Source organism: Coenobita brevimanus, chromosome 103 (assembly GCF_032717465.1).
Source record: "Coenobita brevimanus isolate Jiangsu-jjx chromosome 103, ASM3271746v2, whole genome shotgun sequence".
NCBI lineage: Eukaryota > Metazoa > Arthropoda > Malacostraca > Decapoda > Coenobitidae > Coenobita > Coenobita brevimanus.
The window spans coordinates 29,010,047-29,024,224 of record NC_137056.1 but is presented as its reverse complement, the minus strand read 5'-3'; the positions used below and the strand labels follow the sequence as shown (position 1 = coordinate 29,024,224).

The 14,178-nt window shown below is 39.0% G+C and overlaps 1 protein-coding gene across 1 annotated transcript; it reads right to left on the bottom strand.

Annotated features, from left to right (window-relative positions):
• Positions 1–5,784: 5,784 nt before the first annotated feature.
• LOC145415659 (protein FAM200B-like) lies at positions 5,785–6,273 on the bottom strand. Its single transcript, XM_080284875.1, has one exon. It carries the CDS (start codon positions 6,271–6,273, stop codon positions 5,785–5,787), a length of 489 nt encoding a protein of 162 aa, XP_080141001.1.
• Between the last annotated feature and the right edge of the window lie 7,905 nt (positions 6,274–14,178).

Here is a 14,178-nt window from a genome sequence, read left to right as displayed (position 1 = left end):
TGTTGATGCATGATGTCGATGTTGGAGACGCAAAGCCAATTAAATGGCCTCCTTACCGAGTGAACCCAGTGAAAGTTCCTCTCATCCAGAAGGAGCTTGGCTACCTGTTGGACCACAAGATGATTGAGCCCTGTCAGAGCAAGTGGAGTTCTCCTGTCACTCTGGTCCCTAAGCCAGGTGGGTCACAGCGGCTTTGCATTGACTACAGACGTGTTAATCAGATAACTAAAACAGACACTTACCCTCTCCCTCGTGTGGAAGATTGCATAGACAAGATCGGAAAGGCTAGGTACATAAGTAAGTTTGATTTGTTAAAGGGATACTGGCAAGTACCTATGACTGAACGTGGTAGGGAGATCTCATGTTTTGTAACATTAGGAAAGACTTTTGCATGTTCTGTAATGCCATATACAGATTGTTTTAGAGTAATAAGAAATTTACTTTGTAAATTTCTTTTTCTTTGTGGGGAGGTGTTACATAGCCTATGATTTCATCATCCTTTGTGTAATTTTAACGCACAGTATGCTGCATGTTTGATCACGAGCGTGTTCTGCCTCAGTCCCCCCCTTCTACCGTTATAGTAGAGTAAGTCGTTCTCTCTGTTATTCAGAGCGGGATTTTCAGCTCTTTGTCCCCATGGCTTCATTTGCGCGTCCTTCTTACAAGTTGTATCAAGCTCTGCTGGCCCCTATATAATGAGCTCAGTCTCTGCATCATTGCCACTTAGATCTGCTCCTCATTTTGTTCACATCTCTGTCCTCCCCTGTACAGTTATTATTATTGTGAATTTCTCAGGAAGTCTCCAACCATCTAGCAGCTGTGTGATTTGAGTATACGTGTTATTGCATTTTGTTCTTGTACTGTATAGCATAAGGTTAATTCTTAGGCCTAGTGAGGTTTTTTGATTAATGTTGGGTTTTATGTCAGTCATTTTTGATAATAGATCGTTCGTTCGTTCGTTGAAAGATTCCCTGCACATATAGTGCAGGCCGGGCCTTACATTAGCCCGGTCAGTGGTGTATGGGCTTGTTAAAAAATAGTAAGTGGGGAGAACAGGACCTAGGGATTGCCTAGCACACACGTCCTGTCTCCTGGCGGGCTTTGTGGTGTGTGTGTGATAATAGATTGTATCTGTAATAATTTATCTGGCATTCACTGAGTACTATCTGGTATCTCATTTTATCAGGGCTGACTTAGATAAATTTACTCTTGCTAATTTCGTGTTAATAGAGGCTATTGCAGTTAACCATATATTTAACCTGTTTATTTGCCATTACATTATCCTTATGAGTCCTGAATGTTTTGTTGTTAGTTTGTGCATTAAACTTTAACTTGTAATTTTACCTAACTCTTTTGTTTTGAACCTGGAACTTTACGGGACAGTAGTGACTCTTCGTATTCTCACTTAAAGTGTACATTATCTTTCTCTGTTCCGTAACAATATATATATATATATATATATATATATATATATATATATATATATATATATATATATATATATATATATCCAACCATCCATCATCCAATCCTACATTGCCCCATGAGGAGCGTAGGAGCCCGGGGCTAGGCAGTTGGTCCCGACATTTAAGATGAGAGTGACCAGCCTCACTCATCCCTGAGTGGCATTACATGAGCAATCAACCCCAACCATCCCTTGGATATAAACCTTCACCGGCTCAATCCGATTGGAGCGCAATAATTACCCACTAAACCACCAGGCGCCAAAATTTGGTTATATGGCTACCACCCAGCGAAGTAAATGGTTTCCTGGTGCACAGGAAACCATTTGGCTTGTCACTCAGTGTAGAGTCAACCACAGGCTGAAGGAAGTGGAAAGAATGAAGGAAAGAAAGATAGAAGAGGGAGTGTAAAGTCACCCGTAGGGAGAAGGAAAAGGAAAGAATGAAGGAAAGACAGAAGAGAATGGAAGGAAAAAATAATGGAGAGGACAGGGCAGACACCCAAGAGCAGCACTACATCGAGTGAGTGGATGGTGATCGCCCCCACCTACATATATATATATATATATATATATATATATATATATATATATATATATATATATATATATATATATATATATATATATATATATATGCAGAGACTTCACTTCACCGTGAAGATATGTATGCAAACTAACCACAGGAAAAATGAAAGGAGCGACAGAGTGAGACAGAAACGTAAAGGGTAGAGGTCATTTATGCACACACGCAGCAGGTAGTGGCACACAGAACAATGGATGACCTGAATTTTTACCTGCGGCCTAACTTATGGTCACCTACAGCAGGGAGTGGAACACAACGAAGGATGACCTGAATCTAAAAATGCACGTGACAAAGGAGGAGGGAGTAGGAGGGGAGGAAAGGGGAGTGGGAGGGAGGGGGAAGGGGGAAGAGAGGAGGGGAATGTGGAAGGGGAGAGAGGGGAGGGAGGGGGGGATAAATACTGGTGCTTAACTTAAGACCTAGAGGATTAATGCTTGGTGTGTCCCACACAGGTGTGACTACACTACCAGGAGATGACAGGGAACAATCTCGTGTTAGTCTGGAGGATACTGCTTTAAAATTAATTCAGTTAACAATTTATCACACTTAAAATGACCATAGCTCATGTTTACATTCTTTTCATATGTGCCAGAAATTAGACAAGATTCTATTACATTTCTTTCATCTAAGCTTTTTGATCTTGTTAGAATCTTGCTAGAATATATATATATATATATATATATATATATATATATATATATATATATATATATATATATATATATATATATATTTTTTTACACACACACACACACACACACACATATATATATATATATATATATATATATATATATATATATATATATATATATATATATATATATATATAGCTAGATGAATAGATTCGCATATATACTTAGATAAGCAAATAGATATATATTGTATATCTATCTATCTATCTGTCTATCTATCTATCTATCTATCTATATACAGTATATATATATATATATATATATATATATATATATATATATATATATATATATACCGGGTATATCATCATACAATCCTGCACTGCCCTATGAGGAGCTTAGGAGCCCGGGGCTAGGCAATATGGTTCTGACATTTAAGATGAGAGTGACCAGCCTCACTCATCCCTGAATAGCATTATGTGAGCATAACCCCAACCATTCCTTGGATATAAGCCTTCACCGGATCAATCCGATTGAAGCGCCGTTATTACCCACTAAACCACCAGGCGCCAAAATTTGGTTGTAAGGTTACCATCAAGCGTTGTAAATGGTTTCCTAGTGTACAGGAAACCTTTTGGATTGTCACCCATTGTAGAGTCACCCACAGGCAGAAGGAAAAGGAAAGAATGAAAGAAAGAAAGACAGAAAATATTTATAAATGTGTGTGTGTGTGAGGGGGGGTGTACTACATATTTACCGATATCTGTACAGTAATTATATCTATATCTATCTATCTGTCTATCTATCTATAGACATATATACCGATATCTGTATATATATCTATATCTCTATTTATCTATCTATCTATAGACATATATACCGATATCTGTATATATATCTATATCTATCTATTTATGTCTATCTATCTATTTACCTATCTATATAGTCTATATTCTTCCAAAAGTTGCCACTATTTGCATAGGTGGCAGAGATTTGGTTGGTGGGAAGGTAAACGAGAGACCAAATAAACATGTAGAGGGAACATGGAGGAGAGCGGGAGAGCTACTGCGACTGAGAAAGAGGAAAAGAGGGGAAACAAAGGAGTGTGACAGATAAAGCAGGGCTCACCAATCTAAAACCAAGGTTTGGGTGGAGTCCAGCCGGGCATTTCCCGGCGTACAGAGTTGCCTTGTTTCCTATACTCTGATTGGCTAGTGGCTGACCTGACACCGTTAGAGCTCGCCGCTCACATCTCGCCACCTGGCCTGACATGACTTCACCCACTTCTGTGTGTGTGTGTGTTTGTGTATGTGTGTGTGTGTGTGTAAAGACAAACTAATTTAAGTTATAAATATAACCAAAATAATGAATTTAAAAATCGCATTCTCTCTCTCTCTCATATAGTTTATGATTCCTAGTATGGGCCTGGATGTTGCCGCTCGTGAGTGTTTTAACTTATTTATTTCTATTAAGAAAATAGCGTATGTTCTACTGATTCCTTCAAATTATATTATAAACGTAATTGTTACATTACTTACCCAACTTAGAACTACCGTGAAAGTCGGTAAAAGTAACTACATTTTTTTCAGCAACACTGTAAAATATGTATGCCACGTTTCTTTATTGATGTACAAGAGCCATATGCATTACAAGTTTACCTTCCTTTGATATGCTAGAATACTTACGTTTATATTGTATTAGTATGTGTGTACCTATCTGTGATGCCTATTACATATATAACAGAATCTACTCATCGCTCGTTTATAGTTAGCGAGGCAAGGAGTACAAGACAAAGATTCAGTGCAAAAAATCTGCACAATGGAAATACGTGAAAACGGAAAAAAGCAACATGAAATGGGAGAAATCCTTAGTAGTGAAAAAGGGAAAATGATACAGAAGAAACAAGGTAGGGAGTTAAGGGTGGATAGGTCACGAAGACAACAAAGGAGAGTAAACGAGAACAAGAATGGCTGTCAGATGTTTGGTAGGTAGGAAAGGAGAAAGAAAGAGAAATAAGAAACACTCTAAGTAGAGGAAACATGGACGGGAGGTCGAGAGGTTCTAAAACAGTGACACAGCAGGGGTAAAGTAAGATAAACATGTTTTCAGGAAAGTAAAAAAGTAAAAAGGGAACGTGGCTGATATAAAGAGAGATTAGGGATAATGAAAGACGAAAGCATGAAGACAATAAATGGGAAGGGAGTGGGAGAGTGGTTGCGATATGAAGGAAAGAAATATGTACTTTTTTTTAATTTACACGGAGGAAATCTGGAAGAGAATGACAAAATGGTTGGGAGAGGAAGAAAAAACATCAGTTAGGAAATATACCTGGTATATGAAAAAAAAAAAGGAAGTATGAAAATACTGAGGTAAGAGGGAAGGAAGGAAGGGAAGAAACTGAGAAAAGGGCAAGTAAATAGTACTCCACTTCTGGGGATCGTAACATCCACGTGGCATCCCTTCAGTTTTTTCTCAAGCCTCTCACAAACTATGGTATTTTTTGTGCTCTTCATTTATTTTAATGCTTACAGCTATCAGTCAGAATGGTTATTTTGTTACATATCAGTTGGATGGATGACACTGTTTGTTTTCAGTCAGTCGACTGATTCGAGGTTGTTACTGATAACGCACATCTCATATCTGGGTCCACAGCCAACCGGTTTCAGTTTTTACTTCGTATGTGTGGAAGGGTGGAGAAACCAGATCCACATATATATGTTGTGGAAAATGGCAAGAAGACTTTAAATGCGGTTTCACTAACTTCTGGATATGACTAGTACATGGAACAGCAGTACACAGTCAGAGATTTTTCTTCATAAAGGTCTCTGGCAGCAGAATCATTCTTGAGGTCAAGGAATTAGCCATGAACATCATCGGAAATGTCAGCAATATCAAGAGTGTCAGAGAAAGGATTCCTCACCAATTTCCCTTCTTCCTCCTTAAACTCTGGGAAGTATCTTTTGAGCTCACTTTCCAAGGATTTCAAGTGCCGATTGACTTCACTTTTGAGTGATGGGCCAAGTAAGTGATCCACTTCAATCTCGTCAAGAACAGTTTAAAATTCTCAAACATGGCAAATTTTCTCCATTCACCTTCCTTTGTTAGTTCCGGAGTTTAGCAAGAAATGCACTCATACAGTCCATGAGGCGAAATACATTTCTTTCCTTGCCTTGTAGTTGAGATTCAAAAATGTCGGCAAGGTATGCAAAACGTGACTCCCACAACGCCTGGTTGAAGAGACTTGACAGATCATCCATCCTTTTCATCTCCAGGAATAGTTTAAATTCTCGCCGAAGCTCAAATACCCTGTTCTCAATATTGCCCTTGGAGAGCCATCGCACTTTGGAGTAAAAGAGAAGGGATTCATGCTCTGAATCCATGTATTCACATAGTTTCTGGAAAAGGCGAGAACTCAAATCTCCTGTTTTCACAAAGTTTACACATTTTACCATTGCCTCCAGGATCTTGCGAAGGGCATCGGGGATAGTTTTTGACTCCAGTGCAGAACGATTGATCATACAGTGAACCACTTTTACGTTCGGAGCAACTTCCATGACATGCTTCCGTAGCCCCGATCTTGATCCCAGCATCGCCGGAGCCCTGTCAGTACAGACTGCACAACAATTTTTCCAGGCTATTCCGTTAGCTGTGAAGAAAGAAGTCAACTTTTCCATCACATCTAAAGGTTTTGTGGCAGTCCCAAACTGTGTACAGAACAGATGTCACGCATGAATACATACGTAACAAACACTAATAGCTGTGCACAAGAACTCACATCAGTTGACTCTACCAACTGTACTGCAAACATACCAGTTGGAGACAATTTAAACTCCTGTATCACTTGTTCCATGATATTAGCTCACATTTCACTAACTCTCCGTTCCACTGCGCCGTTTGGCAAGGAAATTCGCTGAATCTTAAGTGCATTTGATTCTCCAAGAAGCTGCTCGACCATCTTTACAGCACACAGCTTAAAGTTTCATCGATCGTGTGGGCCTTTTTCCTCCTTGCTATTTCAAGGGAAAACTCATATGATTCCTTTAAGTTTTGTTGTTAGAAAGCACCACTTCCATCCAGTCTCTGTTCTCCCTGACTCATTTCATGACGCTTGATGAAACTGTGGTCTTTCTCCGCATACTGATGGTGGAATGCCCTCAGATGATGTTTCAGCTTATCATGCCTCATAGAATCATTCCTCAGACTTTGAAACACAGCAAACGCTGATATTTCTCGATGCCATCAGCGAGGAGTGATGTAAATCTACAGTTAATGTATTCATCATTTTACTTCGCTTCTTGGCAACACTGACAGCCATCGCAAATCTACAGTATATGAAAAAAGCCAAACTGATAGAAAGGGGTGAATGATAAAGTTTAAAATTATGTGGCCACCTGCACCAAAGTGAATAAAGTCACCACACTGGTTTTAAATCAATGTTGGAAAAAAAAAATCACCAGCGTCAAACTACTTTCACCAAACCAGCTTATTTCTTACTACACTCAAGTGAATTAAATCCTATGCTCTATGAAGTCAGTGGTTTTTAGTATTTGAATTTTTTGCAAACAATACTGCATTAATTAGTTCTTAGGGTTTTTTTTTTTCTGATAAGTTAGAATAATTTCATTAAAGGAGCTTTCGAGTTAATAATGTAGATGTTACCACTACTGCAATTGATACATTCTCCTAACTCTCCGCGTCTCGTGGTCGGGTTCCGTCATCGCCTTTACTTAAGCACAGATTATGTAAGGTCATAGTAACACTGTAAGAAAACAATGTGAAATATCGTGTGAACTGCTGAATGCAGCATTGCACTTAGATTAACCATATTTAATAATTACCGCATTATTTTCACAGTCACAAATTTTGACAGTAAGCAGTAAATGCTGATGCAAATAATAGGTAAAAAGGTGTCAGACGCAACAAAAGAAACGTAAGATACCACATATGAATGTAATATCATCCAAAAAATTTATACAGTAGCAAAAAAAAATAAAAAATAAAAAAAAAAAAAATTTGTAGCTGACTCTACCGCACATTAAAATTTCACATTCCTTGTTATAAATTTCAAGTCTGAGCTGTTAAATCTGCACTGAAAATGGGTTTGCTGAAAGCAGTTGATTTAAATTCAATGTAACAGTGATTTTTTTTTTTTTTCAGCACTGATTGTAAATCTGATCATTTGGTGAAAGTGAATTACTGTAGTTGAACCTCGTCATCAATTTGTAGTTGAACCTCGTCATCAATTTTAAATCAACGCTGTATTTTTATTTTTTTTTTTTCAAGTGGCCAAGGATGAAAAAAAACAACAAATGAATGAAAGAGAGAATGAACAGAAATGAGACTACAAAGAGAATATGTGAGAGAAATATCAAAGGTTAAGGCGTGAACTAAGAAGAAAGAGTGGAGGAATACATAAACTACCGTAAAAAATATATCTTTAAATATATCTATAGGTAAATAGATAGAAAAAAATATATAATTTCACAATACTAATATCAATTATATCGTTATATCTATCTATCTATCTATCTATTTATATGTATATTTATATGTATAATATATACATAAGTATATTATCTATCTATTTATCTACTTGTCCATCTGTTTTTATATATATATATATATATATATATATATATATATATATATATATATATATATCCTCAGTGGTAGAGTGTGCGTCTCGCACGCCGGTGGGCGGGGGTTCGCCTCCCCGCCAGAGTTGTAAAACTTTGGGAAGCGTTCACCAAGCCACTGACCACTTTGTCGGACACAAGGGGTGCTGTGGATGAACCAGTGTCGCATACTAGTATGCTTGCACCCACTCGGCTTAAGGCGGGCCGATTACACTTGGTTCACGGACTACACACACATCCAAAGCCACTACAATCACACTCACAAGCACTTCTCACCCTACATACAGTCTCTACCAGACAGCCTAAGCCACTAGGTAGTGATACATTGGCTGTATCGTCCCTGCTTCGGTAGGGATAGGCCGGTCCTGCAATGGACCTCAATGGCCGATGATGATGATGATATATATATATATATATATATATATATATATATATATATATATATATATATATATATATATATATATATATATATATATCCACTCAGTGTAGTGCTGCTCTCGGGTGTCTGCCCTGTCCTCTCCTCCATCCTTGTTTCCTTCCATCTTCTGTCTTTTTTTCCTTCATTCTTTTCTCTTTGCCTACGGGTGGCTTTACACTCCCTCTTCTGTCTTTCATTCCCTCATTCTTTCCTCTCCCTTCTGCCTGTGGGTGACTCTACACTGAGTGACAAGCCAAATGGTTTCCTGTACACCAGGAAACCATTTACTACGCTGGGTGGTAACCATATAACCAAATTTTGGCGCCTGGTGGTTTAGTGGGTAATTATTGTGCTCCAGTCAGATTGAACCGGTGAAGGTTTATATCCAAGGGGTGATTGGGGTTTATTGCTCATGTAATGCCACTCAGGGATGAGTGAGGCTGGTCACTCTCATCTTAAATGTCAGGACCAACTGCCTAGCCCCGGGCTTCTACACTCCTCATGGGGCAACGTAGGATTGGATATATATATATATATATATATATATATATATATATATATATATATATATATATATATATATATATATATATTGTTACGGAACAGAGAAAGGTAATGTACACTTTAAGTGAGAATACTAAAAATCACTACTGTCCCGTAAAGTTCCAGGTTCAAAAGAAAAGAGTTAGGTAAAATTACAAGTTAAAGTTTAATGCTCAAACTAACAACAAAACATTCAGGACTCATAAGGATAATGTAATGGCAAAAAACAGGTTAAATATATGGTTAACTGCAATAGCCTCTATTAACACGAAATTAGCAAGAGTAAATTTATCTAAGTCAGCCCTGATAAAATGAAAAACCGGATAATGCTCAGTGAATGCAAGATATATTATTACAGATACAAAATAATATTATTAATGGCTGACAATATGAATTACAAAAACTTTACTAGGCCTAAGAATCAACACCTTATGCTATACAGCACAAGAACAAAATGTAATAACACTCATACTGAAATTACACAGCTGCTAGATGGTTGGAGACTTCCTGAGCACTCACAATAATAATAACTGTACAGGGGAGGACAGAGATGTGAGCAAAATGAGGAGTAGATCTAAGTGGCAATTAATGCAGAGACTGAGCTCATTATATAGGGGCCGGCAGAGCTTGATACAACTTGTAAGAAGGACGCGCAAATGAATCCATAGGGGACAAAGAGTTGACAATCCTGCTCTGAACAACAGAAAGAACGACTTACTCTACTATAAGGGTAGAAGGGGGGAGTGAAGTAGAACACGCTCGTGATCAAACATGCAGCATACTGTACGTTAGAATTACACAAAGGATGATGAAATCATAGGCTATGTAACACCTCCTCACAAAGAAAAAAGAAATTTACAAAGGAAATTTCTTATTACTCTAAAACAATCTGTCTAAAGGCTAGATAAGCAATCTGCAATAACATTTTCTTTCCCCTTGACATATTGTATGTCTAATGAATACTCCTGAAGAAGTAGACTCCATCTTGTCAATCTCTGATTTTTATCTTTAAACTTACTAAGGAATTTCAGTGGATTATGATCGGTATAAATGACTATGGGGTCAAAACCAGAACACATATAAAGTGAAAAATGCTGTAAACCCAAAATCAAGGCCAAAAGCTGTTTCTCAATAGATGAGTAGTTCTTTTGAGGTGGAGTGAACTTCTTACTGTAATAAGATACAGGGTGTTCAATACCCTGATCATCCTCTTGCAGCAAAACAGCCCCAGCTCCTGTATCACTTGCATCAACAGCCATCTTAAAATGCTTAGCAAAATTTGGAGTAGCGAGCACTGGCTGACTTAATAGGATAGCTTTAAGTATGCTGAAAGAGGATTCACAGTTATCGGTCCAGACAAATTTAACTCCCTTTTTCAGTGGGTCTGTAAGTGGTGATACAAGAATTGAAAAGTTAAGAACAAATCTCCTGTAATAACCTACCATTCCCAAAAATCTTTGTAGCTCTTTCCTACTTTTAGGTCTGGGAAGATCACTTATAACCTGAACCTTAGCTCCTGGTGGTGCAACATGTCCATCACCAATTACGTACCCAAGGTACTGAACTTTAGCTTGACCAAACTCACACTTTGATAAATTAGCTACAAGATTAGCCTGAACCAAAAGCTCAAGAAATTTACTGACATGGCATAGGTGATCTTTCCAGTTGTCACTGAAGATTAATACATCATCAATATAAACAACACACCCTGCCAAACCCTCTGTTACAACTTTCATGAACTTCTGAAAAGTGGCTGGTGCATTCTTCATACCATATGGCATTACAGAACATGCAAGAGTCTTTCCTAGTGTTACAAAACATGAGATCTCCCTAGCACGTTCAGTCATAGGTACTTGCCAGTATCCCTTTAACAAATCAAACTTACTTATGTACCTAGCCTTTCCGATCTTGTCTATGAAATCTTCCACACGAGGGAGAGGGTAAGTGTCTGTTTTGGTTATCTGATTAACACATCTGTAGTCGATGCAAAGCCGCTGTGACCCACCTGGCTTAGGGACTAGAGTGATAGAACTCCACTCGCTCTGACAGGGCTCAATCATCTTGTGGTCCAACAGGTAGCCAAGCTCCTTCTGGATGAGAGGAACTTTCACTGGGTTCACACGGTAAGGAGGCAGTTTAATTGGCTTTGCGTCTCCAACATCGACATCATGCATCAACACAGTGGTTCTTCCTGGAGTGGCACGGAACACTTGCAGGTACTCCTGCAGTAATGCCGAAAACTCCTGCCTTTCCTCGGGAGGTAGATGAGAAAGCTTAGTCTGGAGATCATTCATGATATCAGGATTCTTCCCCAAACCATCACTCAGGCTCATGCTGCATGGGAGAACTTCACTTGCAGACTCGGGTGGAACAGCTACAGTGCAGACTGGGTTATTTTCGTCCCGCCTGTGATATAACTTTATCATGTTGATGTGACAAAGTTGCTTGTTCTTTCTACGATCTGGTGTGGCGATGACATAGTTGACATCACTGAGTTTCTTTTCCACGAAATAAGGACCACTAAACTTGGCTTGAAGAGGTTGCCCATGCACTGGTAGCAGAATCAAAACCTGATCTCCTGGCTGAAAGTGGCGTAACCTGGACTTCTTATCATACCAAGTCTTCATCTTCTCCTGAGCAGCTCCTAAATTCTCTCTCGCCAGCTGTAAAGCAGTGGACAGCCGTTCTTTGAACTTCATCACATACTTCAGCAGGTTGACGTCATCTTCCTCCGACAGCCAGCATTCCTTGAGTAGCTTAAGGGGTCCTCTTACTTCATGGCCAAACAGTAGTTCAAAAGGTGAGAAGCCCAGTGATTCATTTGGAGATTCTCTTGCGGCAAATACAACGAATGGAAGACCTTTACCCCAGTCTTTCTGATGTTCCAAACAGTATTTCTTGAGCATCGATTTGAGTGTTTGATGATATCTCTCCAACGCTCCTTGGGTCTGGGGATGGTAAGCTGAAGACGTGATCTGGGTGATGCCCAACTCTTTCCGAGACTGCTTGAAAACATTTGACATGAAATTACTTCCCCGGTCTGACTGTACCTCCTTGGGCAGACCAAACTTTGTGAAGAACCCTAGCATTTCCTTAACCACGTTCTTTGCTGAGATATTTTTAAGTGGAATGGCTTCAGGATAACGAGTAGCCATATCAATCAGGGTCAACACATAAGAAAATCCTGAAGAAGTCTTAGGAAGAGGGCCCACAATATCCACCAACACACGGGTGAATGGCGCCTCAAAAGGAGGAATGGGAACTAGAGGTGCAACCTTTTCGGTCTGATTACACTTCCCCACAACTTGACAGGTGTGACAAGACTTACAATACCAGGAAACATCCCTGAAGATACCTGGCCAGTAGAAGTGTTTCAGAATGCGTGCCACAGTCTTCCTCACTCCAAGGTGTCCTGCCAAACTGGAATCATGAGCCACTCTAATGATATCCTGCCTACAAACACGAGGGATGACAACTTGATGTACAACCTCCCATTCACAGTCGGCTGATGCTGTTGGGGGTCTCCACTTCCTCATAAGTACTCCTGACTTTGTATAATAACAAGTAGAAGCACCGGCTGACTCTTCCTCACTGCAAGCAGAGTTAGCTAGACCTTTCAACTCAGGGTCAGCAACCTGCAACTCAACCAACTCTTGACGAGACAAATTATCAACACTACGGGGTACTGCCTCATCTGGTGAGTGGTCCAAATTAGCAAGAAAAGTGTCAGCTAGGATAACATCATCATCATCATTATCCTCTAAGTCACCAGTAACTTTAGACTTAGCCCTAGTGACAGCACATGCAGAGAACACATCAGGGACATCACAATCCTGGGCCGCAGCCACTGGCTCACTAGACAACTGAGGAGCTGGACACACTTGACTTCCACCAATATCATTTCCAAGTAAGAAAGTTACACCTGACATTGGGAGCGTCTCAACCAACCCAACCATAACGGAACCATTAACAAAACCAGACTCTAAATTCACTCTGCACAGAGGGACAGAGAAGTAATTATTCCCTACACCTTGTAAGATTACAGTTTCATCAGAGGAATTAACATTACAGCCTAGAACACTGGTCAGCATAAGGGATTGGCAAGCACCTGTATCACGATATATTTTAACTGATTTCCTGTCATTACTGTCCAGAGGACTGACAAAACCATCAGACAGGAAATTAGCACATGAACTCTTGAGAGTGTCACCCACGTTACTGCTCAAAAGAGGAGCTCCATCATGAGAATTTAATTTACCCCTCAAAGCAGGTTCAGTTAACGCGGTTAAAGAATTCTGGGAACTCTCAAGAGTGGACACTAGACCAATTGACTGAATATTTAAAGACTCCTTTTTGTTCATATCACGCTGTCTCCTGAAAAATTTCTCCGTAGTATGACCAAGCTTACTACAATAAGTACATTTACTTTTCTGAAATCTAGAGGTGGAGCTGGTATTTACTTCCTGAGAAACATCATCTTTACTCTCTTTCCTGTTACCTGTACTCTGAGTAGAGGCAACGTACTTACTCTCAGCTTTCCTTTTTTCTTTAAAATATCTCTTGTGAGTAAGAACATATTCATCAGCTAAAACTGCAGCATCAGACAAATTATCTATTCTTTTCTCATTAAGATATAGGCTTACATCTTTATTAATACACCTTTTGAAGTCCTCCAGCAAAATCATCTGCTTAAATTTATCAAAATCAGAATCCACATTCTTAGAATTTAACCACTGCTCTAACAGATCTTCTTTGATTTTTGCATACTCAACATGGGATTGCTTATCTTGCTTATAAGTTGTCCTAAATTTTACTCTATAGGCTTCAGGAACAAGTTCATAGGCCTTAAGAATGAAGCTCTTAACTACATCATAATTATCACATTGATCCTGAGA